At 38.4% G+C, this 21,915-nt stretch overlaps 3 protein-coding genes across 5 annotated transcripts; all 3 read right to left on the bottom strand.

Moving 5' to 3' along the window:
* Nucleotides 1-5,871: 5,871 nt before the first annotated feature.
* On the bottom strand, nucleotides 5,872-6,975 carry LOC137738421 (protein SRC2-like). Its single transcript, XM_068478058.1, has one exon. The coding sequence runs from the start codon at nucleotides 6,939-6,941 to the stop codon at nucleotides 6,096-6,098; it is 846 nt and encodes a 281-aa protein (XP_068334159.1). The 5' UTR covers nucleotides 6,942-6,975; the 3' UTR covers nucleotides 5,872-6,095.
* A 7,212-nt stretch (nucleotides 6,976-14,187) lies between these two features.
* On the bottom strand, nucleotides 14,188-15,495 carry LOC137736448 (uncharacterized). The gene is made up of 3 exons (XM_068475714.1): nucleotides 15,139-15,495; nucleotides 14,902-15,032; nucleotides 14,188-14,735 (listed from the first exon to the last, which is right to left on the bottom strand). The coding sequence occupies exons 1-3, from the start codon at nucleotides 15,296-15,298 to the stop codon at nucleotides 14,448-14,450; spliced, it is 579 nt and encodes a 192-aa protein (XP_068331815.1). The 5' UTR covers nucleotides 15,299-15,495; the 3' UTR covers nucleotides 14,188-14,447.
* Nucleotides 15,496-15,821: 326 nt separating this feature from the next.
* On the bottom strand, nucleotides 15,822-21,357 carry LOC137737584 (uncharacterized). Of its 3 annotated transcripts, XM_068477117.1 has the most exons (5): nucleotides 21,275-21,357; nucleotides 20,995-21,047; nucleotides 18,857-19,639; nucleotides 17,420-18,091; nucleotides 15,822-17,287 (listed from the first exon to the last, which is right to left on the bottom strand). In XM_068477117.1, exons 2-5 carry the CDS (start codon nucleotides 20,998-21,000, stop codon nucleotides 16,337-16,339), a joined length of 2,412 nt encoding a protein of 803 aa, XP_068333218.1. In that variant the 5' UTR covers nucleotides 21,001-21,047; nucleotides 21,275-21,357; the 3' UTR covers nucleotides 15,822-16,336. The 3 variants fall into 3 exon arrangements, with proteins under 3 accessions (XP_068333218.1, XP_068333216.1, XP_068333217.1); XM_068477115.1 differs by having other exon boundaries at nucleotides 15,822-18,091; XM_068477116.1 differs by lacking the exon at nucleotides 20,995-21,047 and having other exon boundaries at nucleotides 15,822-18,091; nucleotides 21,275-21,355.
* Nucleotides 21,358-21,915: the final 558 nt, after the last annotated feature.

The following is a 21,915-nucleotide window of genomic DNA, read 5'->3' as shown; positions in this document are numbered from 1 at the left end:
TAATCTAGAGAGAGAGAGAGTTAATAAAAGAGAGGTTAGAGTATTCGAGTTTATAGGTGCTAGAGGGGATCGAATAATTCAAACCTAAATATTGGGCTATAACTAAGAAAGGAGATATATAAGAAAATTGGAGTTGTACTCCGATATGAATTCTAAGAGAGTACAGATTGCATGATACAACTAAGACATCCTTCAAAACGATTTTTTTTTTTACAAAACTGAATCATTACTAAGAACGTATATATATAGTACCTTTCTTCATCTTAAAAATGCATATATGTAGTACTCAATATGTACGATTCTAATAGTACTGATTGAGTTTTGTAGTGTTAGTGACAAAATAGGAAAGGGAGTACTATCCAGAGTAGAAAAAAATTCGGTAAGGATAAATCTAATTTCATCTGTAGGTTATACTTCTTCTCCAAGAGTCCAACTTAACTAGTGAAAATATATTCCTACGAAATACTAGTGAAAAATAAATTGGTCGAACCTTGTTTTACCCAACAAAAAAAAAGAAAAAAAAAAGAAAAAAAAAACGAATATCCAGTTTGGCATGTATTGTCGTTCCCACTTCTATTGAGAAAGCTAATAAGTTGATTTCATATATACTATATATTTTACCACATTCTTATTATGATTTGGTAATTATTTAAGTGAAATTTTGATACATTGATTTATATTTTTTAATGTAGGACATGTGAATTCCTCTCAAGCAAAAAGTGATCAAACAGTCAAATTTTCAAGTGATTCAAATTGAAGGATGTTCGTGAATCTCTCAGATTGTTCGTGTCAAAGTTTCAAATTTTTCTATTGAGTTTTATTTATGACGATGAAATAATGGACCAGTGCACGAAGTTGGCAAAATGACGTTTTGGGGTTATTTGGGCTTTTTGGCGTCCAATATGGCATTTTACGGGTTTGGACATTTCTGGAGATATGTTCAGAACATTTTAATCTTTTTTGGAGCTGTTTTGAGCTTAGAACATGGCTGAAAATCCCTACACGCCATCACAACGATGCCATGAGAAAAAAAACTGCACCACCCTTTGATGATTTTGTAATTGTTGGCAAAAAAAATCCTACTATGAATCACCTTAAACAAATATCGAGCTTCCTCCTCGTACTCATTTGCCAAGCACAAAACCACCATCTCAATTTTGAACAAATGTTGCTATTTAAGGCCATCTCTAACTGATCCAGCCAGAGGGCCAAAAATAACCCAAAATGATTCGAAAACCGTCTCCAACCGAGGGCTAGACCAAAAGACTCGTGGACCCCACCAGACCAAAAAAGTGGAATCAGGGCAACCGGCTGGCTCCTTTGGGCCAGCCAGCTAGCCCCGGGCCGGCCTTTCTTTCTCTCTTCCTCCTCTTCTTCTTCTGATTCATCTTCTTTCTCTCCCATTGAGCAAAACCAACAAACGTCCTCCTTTGCCGTTGGGTTCCACAAACAGAAGCTGGATCCTCCGCTGTGAATGGGGTTTTTCTTTCTGGAGATTAGATTAAGGTTTGTCAAATTCGAAATCGAATTTCCGCCGGACTCATAATCTCCTGTCAGTTCCGATGCTGGGGAAAGAAAGAAAAGTTTTAGGGCGGGGAGAGGCCGTGGCGGCGAACACCGCAAGTTCGCCGACGCTGGAGCTGAGGAAGAAGCAGTTTGCTCTGCTCCTGCACGTGGTATGTGAGCTATATTGAATTCCCCATATCTTGTGTGCATTAAGCAGTAGAATTACAACGCTTTAAGAAAGTGGGGTAATTTCCGGGTGTATTTTATGTTCTTGCAGGTGGATGAGTTGCAGAATACCTTAGAGGAAGAACAGAGGAGTTTAATTGAGGAGAAAGAAAAGAAAAATGGAATGGAAGAGCAGCTGGGGGCTCGGAACCCATGCATGTTGATTAGAATACAGTGCATCTCTCGACTCTCCGTTTCCTAGTTGTAAGATTGCGTGTTTCGGAAAAGCGCTTCCAAGATGCTAGCAATTTTATGAAATTCTTATTGTTGTGCATTTGTTTGATTCTCCTTGCATATATGAATTACCAAGGTTACCTGATGAGAAGGAAATTGCCGTAACTCTTTCCTGAATTATTTGTAAAGTAGTTGATCGTATAAACCTAATGCTTGGATGCATTGCTTTCATTGCATTTGAGTTTACTCCTTTAGTAGTGTAATATCACACAGTTTAATTTCGGGGAATTTCATACTGTAGACGAAATGCTTGTGCTTTTCAAATTCCTTGTAATCTGACTTTTTTGGCTTTGCCCAAGTGAAAGTACCTTGGATGCACAATTGCTGCATTACAAAGTCTTTACATTTGATATTGGTCTTGCAATGCCGAAGAACGAATATGATTTGTTATCACATATGCTATCAGCATTTGTAAGAGAACTTTCTATTTTATTAATGACTGTAGTTGTATTTGTATTTGTATTTGATTTAGAAGGCGATGGATTTAACTACTCAACTTCTAGAACAGCGTAGTGGGCAGACTAGACATTTTATTAATTTATAGATCACTCATTGTAGATTTGCTTTTCGTTTTCTCTGTTGAGAAAGTAAAGTACATGTTACACATATCTTTCAAGTGAAAAGTTTCCAGAAAGTTGTTGCATTCAACGCCACATTTTCATGGATTCGAAATTTTGTATAGACGCTAACAGAAAGTGGATGGGCTACTGGAAAGGAAAGAGGCAGATTTTGTGTTATGGCTTGGGACATAGGCAAGCTGAGAATTGCGGTTGGTTTTGGGTTTAGATTTGTTTATGTTGTTGTACTTTTTTTCTATGTTTAATTTCCTTATGGTTTTTGTACAGTATGTATACAGAGTTTCAACGAATGATATTAAGAGTGGGCATGCTTCTGCTCATCCCTTTCTCAATACAATTGGTACCAAAGCCCTATTCAAGTGGGCATGTTTTGCCAGACTATAGTATTTGTAGGTGAATATGTTGGAGCTTTCTTACCATCTGCAAGCATATGAATGCGAACTTGTTCATAAGGAGTTGTGGGATTATTGGAAGCCGATTTTTGGTAACATACTGGACTGAGATGGAAAGCATGCATGCGTTTGTCTGGCGTTTATAATAGTGTTTGGTGGTTACTCCTCTCGACTGTTGTTTTTGAAGTTTTTTTTTTTTTTTTTTTTTTTTTTTTTGGAACGCTTTTTGAAGTTTTGTATTGAGGTTCCTCGCCAGAGTTGACTAGCTATAGTTCACACTCTTTGTGGTAATTTAATTTAAGCAACCATAGTAATTCAATTAAAATAATAGATTATGTTTGGTCTTATGTCCTCAGTTGGAGATGGTTTTTTTTTTTTTCACTGGGCTATGTTTGGCCTATGGTCCTCTGACCTCTCATTTGAAGATGGTAATAAATATGATCATGCACTGTTCATTAAAATATTAATTTCTTGGAGGGCTATAGGGCCAAAGAGAGCCTTCTGACCCTCCTTCAGTTGGAGATGGCCTAAGTAAATCATAACCACTACAAAAGTCTTTCCTAGACCAAAGGAGAAAGCGACAACAAATAGGAAGACTCTCATTAACAGAGTGAGAGAACAACCACTACTAAAGACGATGGGAAAGAAAAGGAAGAGATTAAGAAAGATTGTCGTCGGCGCCGAAGTCAAAGGTTGGGATTGGTCACATTAGGGTTTTTCTTTGTTTTTTTCCCTAAGACCATCTTCAACCGAAGGAGGGCCAAATGGCTCGTTTTAGCGCTATAGCCCTTTAAGAAATTAATATTTTAATGAACAATGCAGGACCATATTTCTTACCATCTCCAACTGAGGGGCCAAAGGGCCATAGACCAAACGTAGCCCCTGTGACAAAAAATCATCTCCAATCGAGGGCCAAATATAATTTATTATTTAAATTTAAAAACTACCAACTTAAATTTTAAAAACTACAAATTAAATTTAAAAACTACAACTTAAATTTATAGGAAAAAATGAATATTTAAAAAAAAAAATTTGTTTAATGGCTTAGGAAGTTATAGGAAAAAAAAATAGAATTTTTAATTTTTTTTTTAATTTGTAAAAAAAAAAAACTGTAAAAAAGAAAAGAAAAATTCAAATATAACGGCTAGCTAACGTCAGCTAGTTACCGTTGCATTCAAAATTCGGCCCAGCCCGAGGCTGGTTGGCTGGTTGGGTTGCGCTAGCCAATTGGCCGTTTGGTCCTTTTTTGTCCCGTGGAGCCCACGAGCTATTTAACTTAGCCCTCGATTGAAGACGATTTTTGAACTATTATCAGCCCTCTGATCCTCTGAACCCTTCGGTTAAAGATAGCCTAATAACTAGGATTTTTACATAAGGGCCCTGATAAACCAAGTAGAAAAGTATATTTTGTTGGAATATGATCAAGATGATGTTGGCTTGTAATCCATCATATTCTAATCTCGACTGCTTGTTCCTGTGGCAAAAACATTATGTTAGAATAAAAGTATTATTGATCCATCTTTGCAGTCCATGATATCGGACGAAGTCTCATCAATTTAAATAGTTGATTGACAATATATATAAAATAAACCAAACTACCACCATCTAACCATTGGAATTCGGAGAGCATGAACCACCACCAACACCATCTAGAGACCTTATGCATGCAAAAACTTTATGTTAGAATAAAAGTATTATTGATCCATCTTTGCAGTCCATGATATCGGACAAAGTCTCATCAATTTAAATAGTTGATTGACAATATATATATATATTGTTGGTCAATCTCATGCCACGTAAATTATTTAATTTAAAGACCTAATTAAGATGAGCCTTCTCCAAATTGAGCATATTTTGTAATGGGTTTTGGACATTTGGTTAAGGGCGGGGTGGTGGTGGTAGTATCTTTCGTGCTGGAATTCTGTGTGTGTTTTGGATACTTGGACCTTTTAACCCCCCAACAGTCCACCAGATTAAAGATATGATTTGTACACTTATAATTTCTCCTTAGGCGATTTCTCATTGTATTTGCTCATTAATTATCTTTTAATTTGCATAAGTAACTATGAAATAAAACAATGAAGTGTTTGATAAAATATATTATAAAAATAACTTTAGAAAAAAAAAAAAAACATTGTTAGAGTATTTCATAAACTTTTATATAATAAATGTGACTGTGTATTAATAGATTTGTATTAATTTAATTATTTGACACATAAAAGTTAATTATTAAATATACTTTAAAAGAAAATATATTTATTTCTGATTTATACATATTTTGTCGCATCCCAGCCCGATCCCCCACCACATTTCGGCTCGACTCCACCGTACGCGCTACTTGCTTAACTTCGGAGTTCGGTGAGCTCCCAAAATGCCTTATGATAGGTAGAGATGGAAATATACATATAAGGATTACAAGATCCACTCCCCTGGACGATGTGAGATGTTACATATCTCAAATACTAATTACTACAACATAGTACTTCAAAATATTGAAATATTTCAAACTAAATAGCTAAAATTCATTAGCACAAGTGCTCAACATTGTTGATGCACTTAAAATACCATAATCAACTGATACATACTTTCAATAGAATAACAAACCAAAAGTTGTTCAATGTAAAAGTAGTCTAACCAAATGCATTCATTGAACTTGCGGCTATGATATTTCTTAATGCTTCTATCTCATGTAATCTTTGAACATGATAATTATGAAATTATTCATCATCACTCTCAATTAATGGGCACTATACTCATGTTTCGGAATAAATAAGCCGGTTTTTTTAAGCTTGCTTTTGCTGCTTCAGCTTTGTGGTTTTTTTCCCACTCATAATTAAAATAATTTTTAAAAAAATTAAAAAAAAATTAAAAAAAAAAAAAACTGATTATAGATATTTCCTAAATACATTTTAGACCCTAACTTCTTTTTACCCTTTAATTTTTTTTTTTTTTTTTAAATTTCAGTTGTACCAAACTGGTATTTACCTATATCAAACATGATATATCATGTCACATGTTGAAAGAAAATTTGCTAGCAAATTTCATCAGATTCACAAGAAGTCAATACCGAACTTTACAATGATACCGTCAAACAAAGAAAACAATTCAAAAAGAAAATTTGGTACTCTAACAAAAAGCTGAGAAGCATACATCCAAAAAACTAAAAACCGCCACCACATCCACCGCCATCAGATACCATATCTCCAATTAGCATCCCACCAAGTAACCCTCCTAACACTCCAGCTCCCAACCCCATCCCAAAGTTCTTCTTTGCTTCCGGCTGGGGTTGCTGCATCGGTTGGTATCCATACCCGGCAGGTGGCAGCCCTGGGTACCCATACCCTGGTGGCGGTGGCGGGTACCCATACCCTGGTGGCGGCGGCGGGTACCCGTATCCCTGCGGTGGTGCTGGGTACTCGTATCCAGGTGGCGGAGGCCCGGCAGAGCTGCCAACTGGAGGTGGGTATCCACCATACCCCACCACCGGCTGGACTGACGGTCCAACCACCGGATAGGCCGTTACCGGCTCGTTAACCTTTGACGAAGCCGCCGTCAGCGTCGCCTCTGAAGCCGCCACTTTGTCACCAAATTTGTATGAGAACTCGAGCTCACCTTTCGGCTTCCCTGAGGGCATTCTGACTTGGTAAGCGACAAACTTCATGGAGGCGGCGTCAGCCTTAACGGAATCCAAGAGCTCCTTAACGGGGACGAGGACCTGGCCGATGTCTTTGTCGCCGAGGCTGCGCTGGCAGACGAGCTTGAAGACGAGGGAGATGCGGTTCTGCTGAATTAGGTACTCGTCGAGAACGAACTTCATGTGGAAGTTCCAGGTGGGATGGGTCCCGCATCCCTGGGAGACTTTGGTCTTGGTTTTCTGCTTGCCGGCGCGAGATACGTCGTCGCCCTGGAGGGAGACGACGGCGTAAACGTCCATCTTGGATATGAGGTTGACGTCTTTGATGTCTTTGGCTGAGATGAGTTCGAGTTCTAGGATCCTCTGCTCCATTTTTGAGTGAGAGAGAGAGAGAGAGAGAGAACAGGATTTGGGAAATGGGATTTGGGTTGGGAAAGATAAAGCTCATAAGCTTTATTATATATCGGTGACAGTATGAAAGCAAACACTAAATTTTTCTTTTTTTCTAGATAAGCAATATTTTATGCTAAATTAAATATTAAGGGGGAAGAGAGTTTGAATCCGAATATTAGTTGGAATGTTCTCTTCACTAGATTATTTCAAGTTCGAAGTTTCCTGACGTTTTGGTAAACGATTTGGAAAAACAAAAATTAAAAAAATTAACCAAGACTGTCTCTATAAATCCTGAAAAAACAAAAAAAAAAGACTAATTATGAGTGATTCGGTAAGATTTCGCTACTAGCAATCTCTTTTAGAATTGTTTAACTTTAACAACGAAAACAATTCACCGCTTGTGAAACAGTAAACACTAATTAATCAACACAAAGAGATTAGGTCAGCGCTTGGCGAATGGTGAATCACATCTGGGAACATTTGGATTTGGTGCACTAGCTTAATCAGATGCTTAATATAATATCTTCACAATTAATAATTGTTTTAAAAATAATGGATCGCCTTCATTAGAAGCAAGCCGAAATCTTCCACACCACATATCATCTTTCAATGATTCTTGCATTCCCTCTTTGAAGATACGCTCATTCTCACTTGCAAATAACGTAGTTTTATTATAGAAATTTTACAATTAGAACAGCTCAATTTCTTAATCTTCATTTGAGGATCATTCTTATAAAAGAATATCATCCAAGTAAAAAATTATTTCAATTGGAGATTATATGTAGTCATCCAAAATATATCAAATAAATCAATGGTGTAACAACCAAGTAACATATTAATGGTTACTCGTTTATTTATTTGATACATTTGAATGACTAAACAATTTCTCATTCTAATGATTTTGTACAGATGATTGTCCATGAAATTTGAGAAATTGAACGGTTCCGATTATGAAATCTCTACGATGAATGAGTCTATCCCTAAAAGGGAATACAAGTATTATTCATGATCTTTTCTAGCAAACACTTAAGGCTTGTTTGTAAATACTTCTCTAAAAAAATACTCTTATTTAGAAGTGGTGCTTCTATTGAAATTTAGAAGCACATTTGTGAAATCCCGTCCCTGGATATCACTATTTAAAATTACGTATTTTGTATTTTTATTCATAGTTTCGATGCGTTTATATATGCGGCCCATAAATTTATTTAAGTAAAAGGACGAAAACGCCCTTAATGGACTAAACGTAATTTTTTAGGACATATTTGCTGCATATGTATTTTTCCATTTTCCCTTATGTATTTGGTTAGTAATCGTCGATACAAGCGCGTGAGCACAAACATATTGTAATTTGGAGTTATAACGAAGGAGATATTAACGTTTAAAGTCAAGGGCATTTTAGTAAATTTAACCTTCACTCTAGAAGGCTCCAGATTTTTTTGGAGCAATCTGATTGAGCCACATGGACGGTTGTGATGAAGAGTGAATGAAAGAAATGATAGAGATCGACGGAAGAGAAGGGGGGAGAAAGGAGGAAAAATGAGGGAGGTTGGGCGAATAGGGAAGAGAGGAAAGAGAAGTGACCAATGGGGGAGAGAAGAAAAGAGGGGAAGGGAGAGAGGCGAGAGGCATGGAATCACCCCAACTCGTTACACATGCGACCCGACCTGATTCCGGTGACTTTTTCCGACTATTTTTCCTCCATTTTCAGGCGTTTTACGACCTTCCACCCTACCAAACACCTACCCAATCTCCCCTCTTTTCATTTCCACAAAATACCGGAGCCAATTTGGCTCCAATTCATAGAAATCGAACCCGGGAATTCGATGGGTGTACGACGGCGATCCGCCCATTTCCGAAGAGTTTTCCGTCAACTACCACCATCCTCAGGTGTTTCTTGAGTCCAGGAACAAAGCCCATCGGTGGGTTGAGGCTTCGGAGTTTGTTTAAAGTCAAATCAAGAACACCCAATTCTAGGGTTTCCGATGGATCAAGAGTGATTTCAGGGGTTTTCGGGCCGAATTGAACTTCAGCCTAAGTATGAAAATTGCTCCTCTTGAGTTGCTCTACATTTCTGTGAAATTTCGTAATTTTTGGAGTTAGGCAAAATTTTCTGGCGAGTTGGGGCAGTCAGTCGCCGCGTGCGGCGGCTCATGGGCCAAGACCCCACCTATCCTTCCTAGACTAATTTGGATATCCTAATTCCATATGTGACGTTCGATTGACGAAATCTCGTCGTATGACTATAGTTTTGATAGAGACTGTTACTTGGTCATTATATGAATCGACGATCGGACCGTTGGATCGTCACCAAAGTTTAATATGTTATAATACGTAATGCTTGAGGACATTAAAAACTGACAGATCAAGAATCCGACTACAGATACTCCCAAATTGAATTTCTAAGTTTGTAAAACTAAAAGTTGACCGTCATCTGAATTTGTAATTGGCGAAGATCCGACCATCGGATCGCAATGAAATTTTATTATGTTGTTCTATGAGCATAATAAGGACCTTAGGAAGTTACAGATCCAAAATCTGATGTGCAGATCTTTTGGATCAAATTACGTAAGGATGTGGACCGTATCGTTGACTGATGGTTGACTTTTGAGCAACATGTCTTGAAACGTTCTAAATACTAAAATCAGTACCTAGAGACTAAGTGAAGTCTAGTGGGCCTATATTGGATAGTGAATGACTTAAAGATATGTGATATGGTCATTACCCTGAGTTCGTATTTAGTATACTTTGTGAATATTACTTGATTTTATAATGTGAATCTATTGAAATGTGATTAGTCATTGATCTATGTTTATTAAATGTGATTTGACTCGTGTAGTGATGATATCTGTGAAATGTGGTTTGAAGAGCTTGTTGAATGGTTCGATGAAAAGTAATTTGACGTGCATATTTGAAATGTGATTTGAATTGCATGATTGGTATGATGTGATGAAATGTGAGGGCTAGTAGTGGACCGTTAACCCATTGCCATGGGGTTGGTTGCTCCGAAGCTTGTTTCATAACCCATTTCATTGTTTCATTTCTCGCTTCGTTGACTTTTTCTAAATTTAGTACTTGTTCTTTGTTTCATTTCGTTGAGCCTTTGTAAATTGAGCACTTGATTCATGTTTTGTTTCGTTGAGCCGTTGTTATGTCCTTAGTCCTCCGCTCGATTTCATTGAGTGATCTGGAACTGGGTATCTGCTGGGGTTCCGTTGAGTGGTCCGGTTCCCTGCTTCGTTTGGATTCCGTTGAGTGGTCCGAAACCGTATCCAGCTTGAATTTCATTGAGTGGTTCGATATGCATTGTACTCCGAGATTCCGTTGAGTGGTCCAGAATTGTATCCACTTAGATTCCGTTAAGAGGTCCGAAATCCCTTCTACTACGCGATTCCGTTGAGTAGTTCAAAATCGTATCTTGGTTTGGATTCCGTTGAGTGGTCAAGAATCTCACTTGGTGTTTTGGTTCAGTTGAGTGGCCCGGAACCCAATGTTGATGGATTTCGTTGAGTGGTCCGAAATCGCATCATTTGACTTGTTGGTTCCTTGGATTTGATTTCAACTTCAAAGATGTAGGCTTTAGTTGAACTGTGTCGCTCTAGCCCTGCATTTCGGTGTATGATATGTGTTAATGATTGATGTGATTGTGGAATGATGTTGGAAATCATATGTCTATGTGAATGGCATGCTGACAAATGGTGTTTGGCTTATGATTGATGTTTTCTACTAGAAGAATTTTACGAAAAGTTTAGAGTTTAACAAATGGTGAACTACGAATGGCTTGATCCTTATTGAGGGTACGTAGGCAGTCTAACGAGGAGGTTAGATGTAGCCATAAAGTATACAAAAATTACTACGCAATTCGAATCTTGAATTTTGCCTTGTACATATCCTGGAGACGGGGTATGTTAGATATACGGATATTTAGTGACGTTACGTGCCAATCCTGGACGTATGTTAGAACCGGGGCGTGACAACATTGATACTTTTAATAAAAATACAAATGCTTTGTGGAAAACTCGGAATTGAAGTGTTTCATGAAGAAGCATAAAGGACTTCTAACCTTTTATGTCAAACATTATTGGAATCGCTTTTGGTGATCTAAAAGTGCCTTTTAGTTATATTTTTACAAGTAAATTAAAAGAAAATTAATTAGGATTTAGTGTAAATTACTAGTTATTGTAAGTCAAGGAGACAAGGAGGGTGGCTAATTTTTTTTTTTAGCAAAATTATTACTGGTTACAATCTTACAGATGTAAAAGGGAATTCAAGTTTACTCAAAGGGATGGTAGTACTCCACATATGTTGACTTCTGGGTAAGTTTAATTTGTATATCTTTAAAGTAAAACTATTTCTAGTTGTGATTAATTTAAGTATTATGTGATATATTTTTGGCTAATGTTGTTGATAACTCATTCATTATTAAATTAAGTATTGAAATATTAACACGAATAGAATGAGTGATGGTTGTTAAAAGTAGCGAACAACAGATGACCTAATAGAAATGTTTAGGGTTGGCTGGTCTTTGTTTTGAGCACCAGAAGAAGGGAAATGGAAACTGCAGTTCTAGAGCAGATCGAGTTGAGAAAAACAAGTCATTGACCAGAAGAAAAAAAACAGAAAAAGAAGAAGCACTTGCATCCCAATTCCCAAAGCAGATCGAGTCAGAAAAAGAAAAAGTCATTGACCAGAAAAAATTAAAAATTAAAAAAAAAAAGAAAAAAAAAAGAAGACGCACTTGCATCCGAAAGATGAATGTTTTATGCATCACTGAAGTCCATCATCTAAATTGATTCGTTCTTCCTAGTTACTTGTAAAACTTGTCTTCCAATACAAGAGAATAGTATTAAAGAAAGACTTTGAAATGTAAATGCAACGGGGAATAAAAAAAAAGAATCTATATAGAACACTTTGAAAAGCAAGCCAAACTGCAACCCCTACCACGAAGCAGGCTATATTTTATTTTTTTTAAATAGTTAAATTATCTGTTTATATACAATAATTTTATATTCTAAGAAGAGAGAATTGGGTTGGGCGCATAATGAGCGATCATTAACCGGGTATCCAACTCAATACCATTACAATATGTTATCGCCTCCATGTCGAACCAAAGACATTTCACTTAGAACAGTTCTACCGTGGGCTATTGCCCGATGGACTAGCTCTCAAACAGGGCCAGAGAGCCCGAGTGGAGAGGTCCAGCGTGTGTTGGCGATGGAGCCCGAGTGGGCCCGAGGGAGAGACCCGGCATGAGTTGCCAACCCGAGAGCTCGAAGGCCACATGACGCAAGGCTAACGTCAGGGTGACGTCAACCATGATTTAAAACATGGGGTCACCGGAACCCTCAAGGGAGAACACCGGAATATTTGGCAGGGATTCATCCCGATTCCGATCTCGACTTAAAACTCCATTAAAAATTGTAATTTAAGCACAAAAATGATGCTAAAATGAAAAGGAACAAGATTCTACCACTGTGAGTAACAACCGTGGTCGAGATTGATCACGGAGCTTGCCGGATTCTGGAAAAAAGAAACAGAAAGCATGCACAGCGAAAAGAACAAAATTTAACCCTTCAGCGATGAACTTGTCCAATTAAGCTTCCAATAAGCTTAATGCACCATACAACACTTCAATTCAAAGATTAAAGCTTATAAATCCCAATTACACAAAATATCAAAATCTGCGGTAAACCCAGAAGTCAATTACCTTGCAGTGCTCTTCTCCATAAATTTTAGGAGAAAACGAAATCAAATTTGGAATTGTAAAACATAAATTATAGTAGAAATTTGATTTGTGATTTCGAATTTGCAATGCTCTCTCTTTGCTTTGAGGAACAAGAAGAAAGACCTGATGATCTTTCGATCCAAATTAGGTGCAAAATCCGCAGCTTCCTCCTTTGAGGAAGAAAACAAAGAGAAATGAGGGAGAAAAAGAGAGCGAGGAGGGAGACGGTCGGCCGGAGAAAAAAAGGAAGACAATGAGGGAGAGGGGAGTGAGAGAGTGGGAAGGAAAAAGAAAACAAATGGTAGAAGTTTCGAGAGATAGGAAGGAATTTCCGGAAAAGATAAATTAATAATACAAATTAAATAATATAATATTAATTATAAATAATAAAAAATACTAATATTTTAGTGTCTATTGTTAGAGCTATTCAATGTAGGGGTGGAGATGCAAAAGGCAGTTACTGTTCATTAAGGACGGTTACTGTTTACTGAATGGATTAAATAGTGAATAGCCTGGGAGGACCTTTGCAACGATGAAGTTGCTCTTACTACTAAAGAAGAATATTACTAAATTAAAGTACTAGTTGGTTACTTATCGCAGTATCTTAATAAAACTAAATAGAATTCACACAAAATCAAATACAAATTTTCAATTCAGTAAAATTAAATAAATGAAAAAAATGATATCCGCGTTAATTCACTAAAATCAATATACTTTTTTTACTTTATTGAGCAACAAAAAAATATAATAACACATGAAGTATTCAGTTGAATACCGAGCACTTTGAAAATTTCTCGAAAAGTAGGAGAAGATAGAGAGTTGAGGTTTAGTTAAAATCATGAGCGTTTATTAAGGGATTATATTTGTCAGTGGAGTCAACAATAATCTAGAATGCTTAGACGTGGGTTAAAAATTTGACTGGGAAATGGATTACTAGGTTATCAGTGGAGTCAACAAATCAATATATACTTGTTTTGGTTGAAAATATTTGTCACGAGGTCTCATAAGGACATGAACCACATTGGCTAGTTTTGGAGGGCTTGTAGTTCAAGTAGTTAAGATTATTTACCCCAGAAATAGAGGTCTTAAGTTCAGTTCTCCCTTTCCCACTCTCACGTGTATAATAATAACCTTGACATTTTTAGATCTTTTGTTGAAAGTAACTGGATACAACAATTGTCCTCGAGGGAAGAAAATTGTGCATGAAAATGCTTCCATGTTAATGCAATGATGGTTGGTCATATGAATTCTGTTTACCGGGTCCTTGCAAGATTGAAGGACCACAGAGGCAACCAAGACGCCGGAAACCAGCAGAGCACCGTGCTTACGGTAACATGTTTGACGCCTTGCGAAGAACCGATGCTTTCTCTCTGGAAAAATCTGGTTACTCTATTTACATCCTCTTACGTATTTTTGGGGTCGAAGACTCGAAGTACCAATACAGTCGCCTTCCGCACTCGCGGATAAAACCCATAACAAGCAAACGCGAATTTTTCCCTTGCATTTGGAACAATCTCAGACATGAAGTTTAGGTAAAAAGATTCTCAATTCGTGTTGCAATCGAAATGCCTCAAACACGAGGTACAAAATTTCCTACACGTTTTTTCCAATGTATGGATTCCCCGAATCACAAAGATTTCACATGATTTCTCATAACATTTTCAAACTTGTATGCGAGCCATCCTTATTCAACAGAAAATCCAACTAGAAGTGACAGTGTTGCGAAGGAGAATGGTCGACGGAGCTATCTGTCTGTGCCTTCTTCAACGATTGTTCTTCTGATTGCCGCTGCTATCCTCCGGAGGCAGTGATACAAACTGCAAGATCCTCCGAACCTCGGCAACATCAACCCGGAACTTTTCAGCAATTTGGTCCGGCTCCATGCGGCCATTGTGATCCTCAGCCTTGCCCTGATGCAGCAGGATGATGTGGCGCAGCTGTGCTACATTCAGAGTCCCCGGCGGAGTAGGCCTCTCCTCATAACTGCCGGAATCGGGTTTCGTATCCCTCAGTTTTGGTAGAGGCCTCTTATACTTTTCCACCACAAATGCCTGTAAAATAATCCCAAAATCACACATTTACAATACAACACAATGTCTCAAATTCAAAGTGGGGCTGGCTAGTTTATGCGCTGAAAGCGCTTATCAGCGGAAGTGCTTTCTACATTGTTCCAAACGGACGACACGAAATGAAAAAACCAAAATTTGAAAAACTGACCTCACCCATTTCCAATTTGCCTCCAGGCTTTGATTTGATCCTACCCACCATTTGATTGAGCATGGCGTCGTAATTTGGATCTCGCTCTTCAAGCACATTTTTGACTGCTCCTCCTGTTCCTGCACTGCCATCTGAAACCAACAAAACACATTCGAAACGACGCCGTCAATTAACTAAACTGAGCTGAGGAAAAATGTAAAGCCAAGTGACAAAAGAAAGGCGGTAGCTTTTATATACCAGAATCAATAGCGCCGCCGACCTTGGAGATCTCGGGCCGTTCGGGGGGAACCGGAGGAGGCCGATGATCGACGACGACGGTCTTTGGTTTTGACGACGTCGTCTCGACGGTCGAAGTGGATCGCGTTCTTCCAGCAGCTCGGCGAAGCGCCTGACCCATTGTGTCGGCTGTGCTTTCTATTTTCTAATTTTTCCCAAATCATATAAAAATCCGATAAAATAGATTAGAACAGGGTAAAATGCAAAAACCGTTTTTACTTTTGAGGAATAGGGTTTGGTGGGAATACTGCAAGTCTGGAAGAGGAGGAAGAAGACGATCGGAGCTACACACGCTGAAGTGGCGCGTGGTGCTCTCGTGTCCTATTGTCCTATACGAAATGGCTAAAATACCCAGGAGGGGCTTATTTTAATGACGGTTTTGTTTCCTAATTTGGATTATATGATATAATAAGTTTTTTTTTTTTTTTTAATAAACGATAGTATGTACACTTAGAGATCAGCTTGATTAAGCCTCACAATGAGCTAACATGAATGTGATTTAAATTCGTCTTTGGTACGAGTTAAAGAGCTCCCAGTTCAGAAACAATGAGCATGCAAGCAAACTGTTCTAAGGAAACTTAAACGCTCAACTTATCTTTTGCTTTCGGCAGTCAACAAACAATGCGTAACACAAATATCTCCACATTACGAAAATTTCAGATGTAAACCGATGAGAAACTGTCGACGCCAGTCTAAATCGAATTACAATTTTTGTTTCACCTTCACTACATTTGATCAGAATGCAACAGTCACCCTATAAGTTGGTCTTGCAACTCACATAATTAAGGAAAGAAAAAGAAAAAAAAAGACCACCACTTGTAAAGTAAATTGTACATAAGAGAGAAAGTAAACGATTTTATCAAATGCTGTTGAACTTCAACTACGATTTGAATGGAGGAATGCAACTTTATCTCTCATCATTGGTTTTCCGGTTATTTGTGCCGCTTTCTCTGATGTAATGGCCTCGGGAGATGACGCTAATACTCAGAATTTCCTATGAACTTTGTATGTAACACCATGTACAATGCAGAAGAATCAAGAGACAGCTACCTTTGCTGTGTATCATGGGTTATAGTAGCCCAGCCGAAAGCAGCAGTCTCCGTTATATGCAGAAGCTCTTTCTTCAAGTTGTTTTTTGGATTTTCAGCACCTAACTGACTTAGGAGCCCATGTCAAGTTCACTGTATCCGTCAGCGTTGTTATTGGGGTTAGCACTCCCGGTTTCCTGCATGCTGAAATCCGGGAGACTAGTATCAAAACTGTCGGGAGCTCCCACCTTTGTACGAGCACGCCTGGATGGCCTTAATATGGAGTTGTCTCGGGGAAATTCATCCCTACTCTTCCGCTTCTGCTTTGTGTCGAAAAATCCATAAGCAAAAGATTCCAGTACCTTGGTGGTCAGTGGTCGGCTTCTTGTGCTCTGTCTCCGAGAGTTCATTGCAGGCTGCTGTTCAGAAATATCCCCACATTCAGAGGGCATCGTTGAATGGGAAGCAGCATCCGGTTCCCGTTTTGTTTGATCATCTTGTCTTTCTGTCATTGTGAAAGGTTCATCAGTTTCAGCATCTAGAGAGGGGGGCATGTTCAAGTCAAAAAATGTACGGCACTGAGGATTCTCATGAAATGTTTCCACGCGCAAACTATCGCCACGTTTGCCTTCACCATTATTAACTGGACTGGCTTCCCTAGACAAAGTACTGGTGGATGATAACTTCTCTTCGGATAGATCCACTTGAGAGGGAGTTTTCTCACTAAGTTCAGGGTGGTCTTCAGAGCAGCATGCATCTTGCTGTAACATGGGACCTTGCAAGAAGTGGTTCCTGCTGGGGATGGTATCTGTGTGATTACAAGCAACTAACTTTCGACGTCTTTTTAAAACAGGGGCCACATGATTTTCCTTTTCAGAAACCATTTTCTGGATCTTTTGGCACTTCGCAGCTTTCCCGCGCCGCATGTCGTTGCCAATACCAATGTTCTCATTCTTAGATAGATCTGCAGTCACAGTAGTCAAACCTTGACAAGAAGCTTGATGCTCCCACTCTGAAGTATCATATTCAAAATATCTGTCATCGCTTCTACCCAAATGGATGGACTTCGAAACACGGATCCTCTGTGAACACAAGGAATCAGCAGAATTAGATTTATCTGTTGAAGCTTCAGAAGCATCCTCATCTTCATCATCAGAATCACTTCTGGAGGCGGAGGCGTCCAATTCAAATGGTAAGCTTCTCAGTTCCCTCACCTTGGATGTTTTCCGATTAGGCAGACTTGTATCCACAACTGTAAACTTCATGACATCTCCACTACTACGATTTGGAGTACGAGGCTGCAGATAACAGTGGCGTTGCTGATTTGGGAAATCTTGTTCGTCCAGCTTTGTTTCATCTGTCCACCCATTTTCATTATTTGCTCCTGTTTCAAGCTCAAGAAGCTCAGGGTCTGAAGCAACTTTATTCAGGACATCACTTACCGAATCAAAGTAGTGGCTTCCCTTCACCAGTTTCCTTTTTGAAAACTTCTTAATACCAGGGATAAGAAAGACCAATGAATTCTTGGAACCAGTGGAGAAACCTGGATAAGGCTGCTCAGAATGCCACCCTCTTGCAAGTAAACGAGGCCAAACAGCTTCCCAAAAGAGATCGCTTGAGCGGGCTTTGCTTAGCCGGAAGCCCCCAGTTAGAAAGTTGACTATTTCTAGTGGTGTAAGGGAGGAGCATGCTTTGCCAGTTGGTATTTCTGGGCGAACAGGAGCAACATGATTGGACTTTAAAGTCTCTGTCGCAATGCCTGTGAGATCTTTCTTTCCCGTACCAATTCCCACTGCCTCTACAAGTGCATTCAATCCAACTCTAGCCTTTAAAATGAATACATATTCTTCTAGTAAAATTTTTCCTTCCCCAAATGTCTTTGAGACCTGGAATTGGACAAACAAAATTATTGGAACCGCACCCTGATACAAGCAAATAAATGGACAAACAATCATAGCAAAATCCAAGACATATCCCTCCTGTCCTATAAATGATTATCTGCACAAACGGTTTTCATTTTGCGTAATCAACTTTATATGTTACTGTTGGTGAATCACAAGTTACATGTTAGCAAATTAGAGATACATCAATCTTCATCAGAGAAAAAAAAAAAAAAAAAAAAAAAATCTCAGTTAGATCAGTACATACTCATCTATAATTCGTTTGTACAGTATTTGCATAATCCATAACCATACAAGCTAAAACACAGCTAAATCAATGAGTAGGCAGTAATCTCTAGAAGTGGAACTAATCGCTACAGTAACAAACAAATAAATTCGAGTTTACCAATCAAGTCCACATATAGGCTACAGGAAAGCAATATTACAGGTGGTGTGTAGGAAAGTCAGTAGTTTTCCAAGGGAAAGCAAACTTACGGAAGGCATATAGGGGCTTTGTGAGAAACATGTACGAAGTGTTAAACAATTAAAGCGATACTAATCTGCCTAGAATTTTAGTAATCAAATAATAACTTAAATAATGTTGGCAGAGTGTCTACACAGAATCTGAATTGAAGTATTCAGGAAAACAAAATAACTAGTTTAGCACACTTGTTTGTTTGCAGATTGATGTGTATGTGCAGACAGGCTGATATAATTCAATCTACAGTACAGATCAATACTAGCATTAAAGATTCCTAGAGATGTAATTACCTCGAGCAAAGAATTTTGGCACTCTTCTGACACGTGAGAAAACAAACGAGAAAACAACTCATGTTGCCTTGGCCCCATAAAAATTCTTTGCCCAAATATACATTTTCTGCTTCTCATTTTTTTGCATTCTTTCCATCTCTTGTATCTGTCAGACTTGTAAAACTTCCCATGGTAGAATGACAATACATCGCCCATCTGTTTACTCCCGACAAACTTCTTCACCAGAACGAGTCTCTTTCCAAAGATATATAAACCAAGAAGAAAACTGGCTTCTTCTATGCCACTCCAGCTGTCACCTGCAGAACCAGGAACCGGACAATACAAACCTCCAGGTTTTTTATGCATTTGAGCCATCAGTTCTTGTTTCAATACTAACTTTTCTGACTCACCTGACGTTATCCCATTCTTGAACTTAACATCCATTGGCTCAGCTTTGCATTTTATGTTGTCACTTTCTGAAACAATCAGGGTCTCTTTGACATGTTCATATTTGTTGCTCTCAAATTCCTCATTGATCCACATTACTGGTATGGGTAACCCCATTCCTAAACCATGGGGACTACCACCAGCAATTTCTGCATCAATTGGGTTCTTTAAAAGCCGTACATAGTCAGAAACAGCTATTAGACAGGGAATTTCAGCCTGGTAGTCATCTCCAACTCTAGGACCTAGCTCAGGGTCACCAGAGACACCACACGGATCAAAAGCTTCTGGACGAAATGAATGGTCCGCTGATTCATCGTCATTGATATCCCCATGGCTATCTCCTTCAACTGAATCCATCTGTCATACGAGAAGGAGAGAGGGGGGGGGGGGGGGGGGGGTGGGGTGGGGGAACTGGTATTGTTAAAAGGGATTTCTGAGACAGCAAAAGGATCAAAGTTTTTGCTTTTGTTCAACAAACAATACAAAAGACATATACTTTGTAAAAATTTCATAAATTATGAATGCCATATGCCAACATGAAATCGTGCATTGCGATCCTGATCACATTTTGATACCATTATAAAAATATGATACCAACTGAAAAAGATAGAAAACGAGGAGGAAGAGTATTGCATGCCAAAAAAATGCTACTACTCTAACAAAATCCATTCCAATTTTACACTTTCCAATACCCTTTCTAAATTTCTCATTCTGTTGAGTCTGTAGAATGTATCCAATCTTAAAAGCTCATGTTTCCAGGATCAAAAAGACTAACCAAGAAATGACAGTTCGGGTTACGAAAGCAGTCCAAAACCAATTGAGCTGCTACTATTGCAGCAGACTGGTCTTAAACACGCCAAAGGTAAAACATGCAGCAGACTGGTCTTAAACACGCCAAAGGTTAAACATTGATTTCTAACAGCAATAAATCCTAGTCAACCATTAATCCCAGAGAGAAAGAGAGAAGAAATTTCCACAACACAAATTGACACCAATGTCAAAATTTGACGAAGACCAACTTTATGTTCCAAATAAACAACAGGTAAATCGGAAATAAACGCAAACAAAAAAAAAATTCTTGCATTTATTATATTAAAAAGTTTACTCATGAACCTCAACTGACCGTAAATAATTTTTGTTTTTGGGTAACAATTATGGTAATTTTTGTTTTTGGGTAACAATTATGGTAATTTTCCGAAAAACAAATAAAAACCCAGCACTAATTTTTTTTAAGCATAAACGAGAAGAAATACAAGCAAACAAAGCATTAAGCAGCAAACCCACAACAAAATAAATCAATCCAGATCCCTTTTCGAATCCAGACTAAAATCGACGAAACTACAAAAACGCAGAAACTTTATGATAATTATCCCAAAACCCATTAAGCACATTCATATCAAAACAACAAACAATCACAACCAAAACCATAACAAAAAAACAAAAAAACAAAAAAAAAAAAAAACCAAAAAGTTATAAACTTTAACAAAAATAAATAAAACCCAACATAGAAAGAAACGACAGCAAGAACAGGAAAGCATTCCGGCAAGCAAAAACCACAGAACCAGTGAGAATTCCAAAACGATCCCATCAAATTCAACTTATTTACCGAACAATGACCCTTCAAAAACACAGAGAGAACTGCATTGAATCGTAAAATGAATAAAAACAGAAACCCAGAAACCAAAAGATTTGGTTTTTTAATATCTCCATACCTCCATGGAGAAGGAAACGAAATTTGAAGCCGAACCCACGTGAGAGAGCAAGCCTGAGAAAAATGGGTCTTGGAGTTTTAGCACCAATTTGCAAGCTTTGGATTGAAAATAAACAAAAAAAAATAAAAAACAAAGAGTGATGCACACACTCTCTCACACACAGAGACAGCCGCTGCCTCTGAGTCTCTCTGCTTTTAGAGAGAGAAAACTCGCACGCACGCAGTTGAACATGAAAACTAGAGAGAGAGAGAGAGAGAGAGAGAGAGAGAGAGGGTTGTACCTGGGGTTTTATAGAAGCTAAGGTTTCATGACCACGAAAGCTGATTTCGAAGGAGGCCAAAACCCAAGAAAAATATATTTGAGAAAGCAAAGTCGTTGTGTCCTTAGAGAGAGAAAATAATACGATTTTATAGGGGGGGGCGAGGGAGAGGGTCTGAGTGTTTTCTCTTGACCGCCTAATGAGGTACGAAAGCGAAATATCCACGCGCCACCATCGCGCGTGACAGACTCTAGCCTGAAATGATTGACACGAGGCACTAAAGATTCCTGCTATTCGGTAGACCGGACGAGATTTGCTACATAGCTAAGGGGTCGGCCAATGATATGCTGCCACGTACGTGGAAGTTACAGGGGTTTTATTACTAGTGCGTTAAAACGACAAGTCGTAGTGGTGTAGTTACTAACTTCCGAGCTAGAATGGCGAAACCATAGGGATTGTTGCATGGTGCGATCCTACGCGCTCTGTGGCGCGTGTTGTAAAGTGAGCGTTTTTTTTTTTTTTTTTTTTTTTTGGGAAAAAGTGAGGGTTGTTTTGGGTGGATTTATTTGTTAAGTTTTTTATATTTTCTGTAAATAATCATTTGGACGGATTTTCTTAAATATTTGTTTGCGGAATTTCTCAATGAGGAAAGGCTCGACACG

Source organism: Pyrus communis, chromosome 6 (genome assembly GCF_963583255.1).
Source record: "Pyrus communis chromosome 6, drPyrComm1.1, whole genome shotgun sequence".
In the NCBI taxonomy this organism is placed as follows: domain Eukaryota; kingdom Viridiplantae; phylum Streptophyta; class Magnoliopsida; order Rosales; family Rosaceae; genus Pyrus; species Pyrus communis.
Note: the sequence above shows the minus strand (reverse complement) of the source record. Positions and strands in the feature narration are given on the sequence as shown.

What these genes read in the sequence shown, in the direction of transcription:
- LOC137737584 (XM_068477115.1), bottom strand. An exon ending in GCCAAAATTCTTTGCTCGAG is followed by an intron (nt 18,092 to 18,856) that starts GTAATTACATCT and finishes GTCCAATTCCAG; the next exon opens with GTCTCAAAGACATTTGGGGA.
- LOC137736448 (XM_068475714.1), bottom strand. Translation starts at nt 15,298, where the DNA reads ATGGGTCAGGCGCTTCGCCGAGCTGCTGGAAGAACGCGATCCACTTCG. An exon ending in CGGCGGCGCTATTGATTCTG is followed by an intron (nt 15,033 to 15,138) that starts GTATATAAAAGC and finishes TGTTGGTTTCAG; the next exon opens with ATGGCAGTGCAGGAACAGGA. An exon ending in GCAAATTGGAAATGGGTGAG is followed by an intron (nt 14,736 to 14,901) that starts GTCAGTTTTTCA and finishes ATTATTTTACAG; the next exon opens with GCATTTGTGGTGGAAAAGTA.
- LOC137738421 (XM_068478058.1), bottom strand. Translation starts at nt 6,941, where the DNA reads ATGGAGCAGAGGATCCTAGAACTCGAACTCATCTCAGCCAAAGACATC.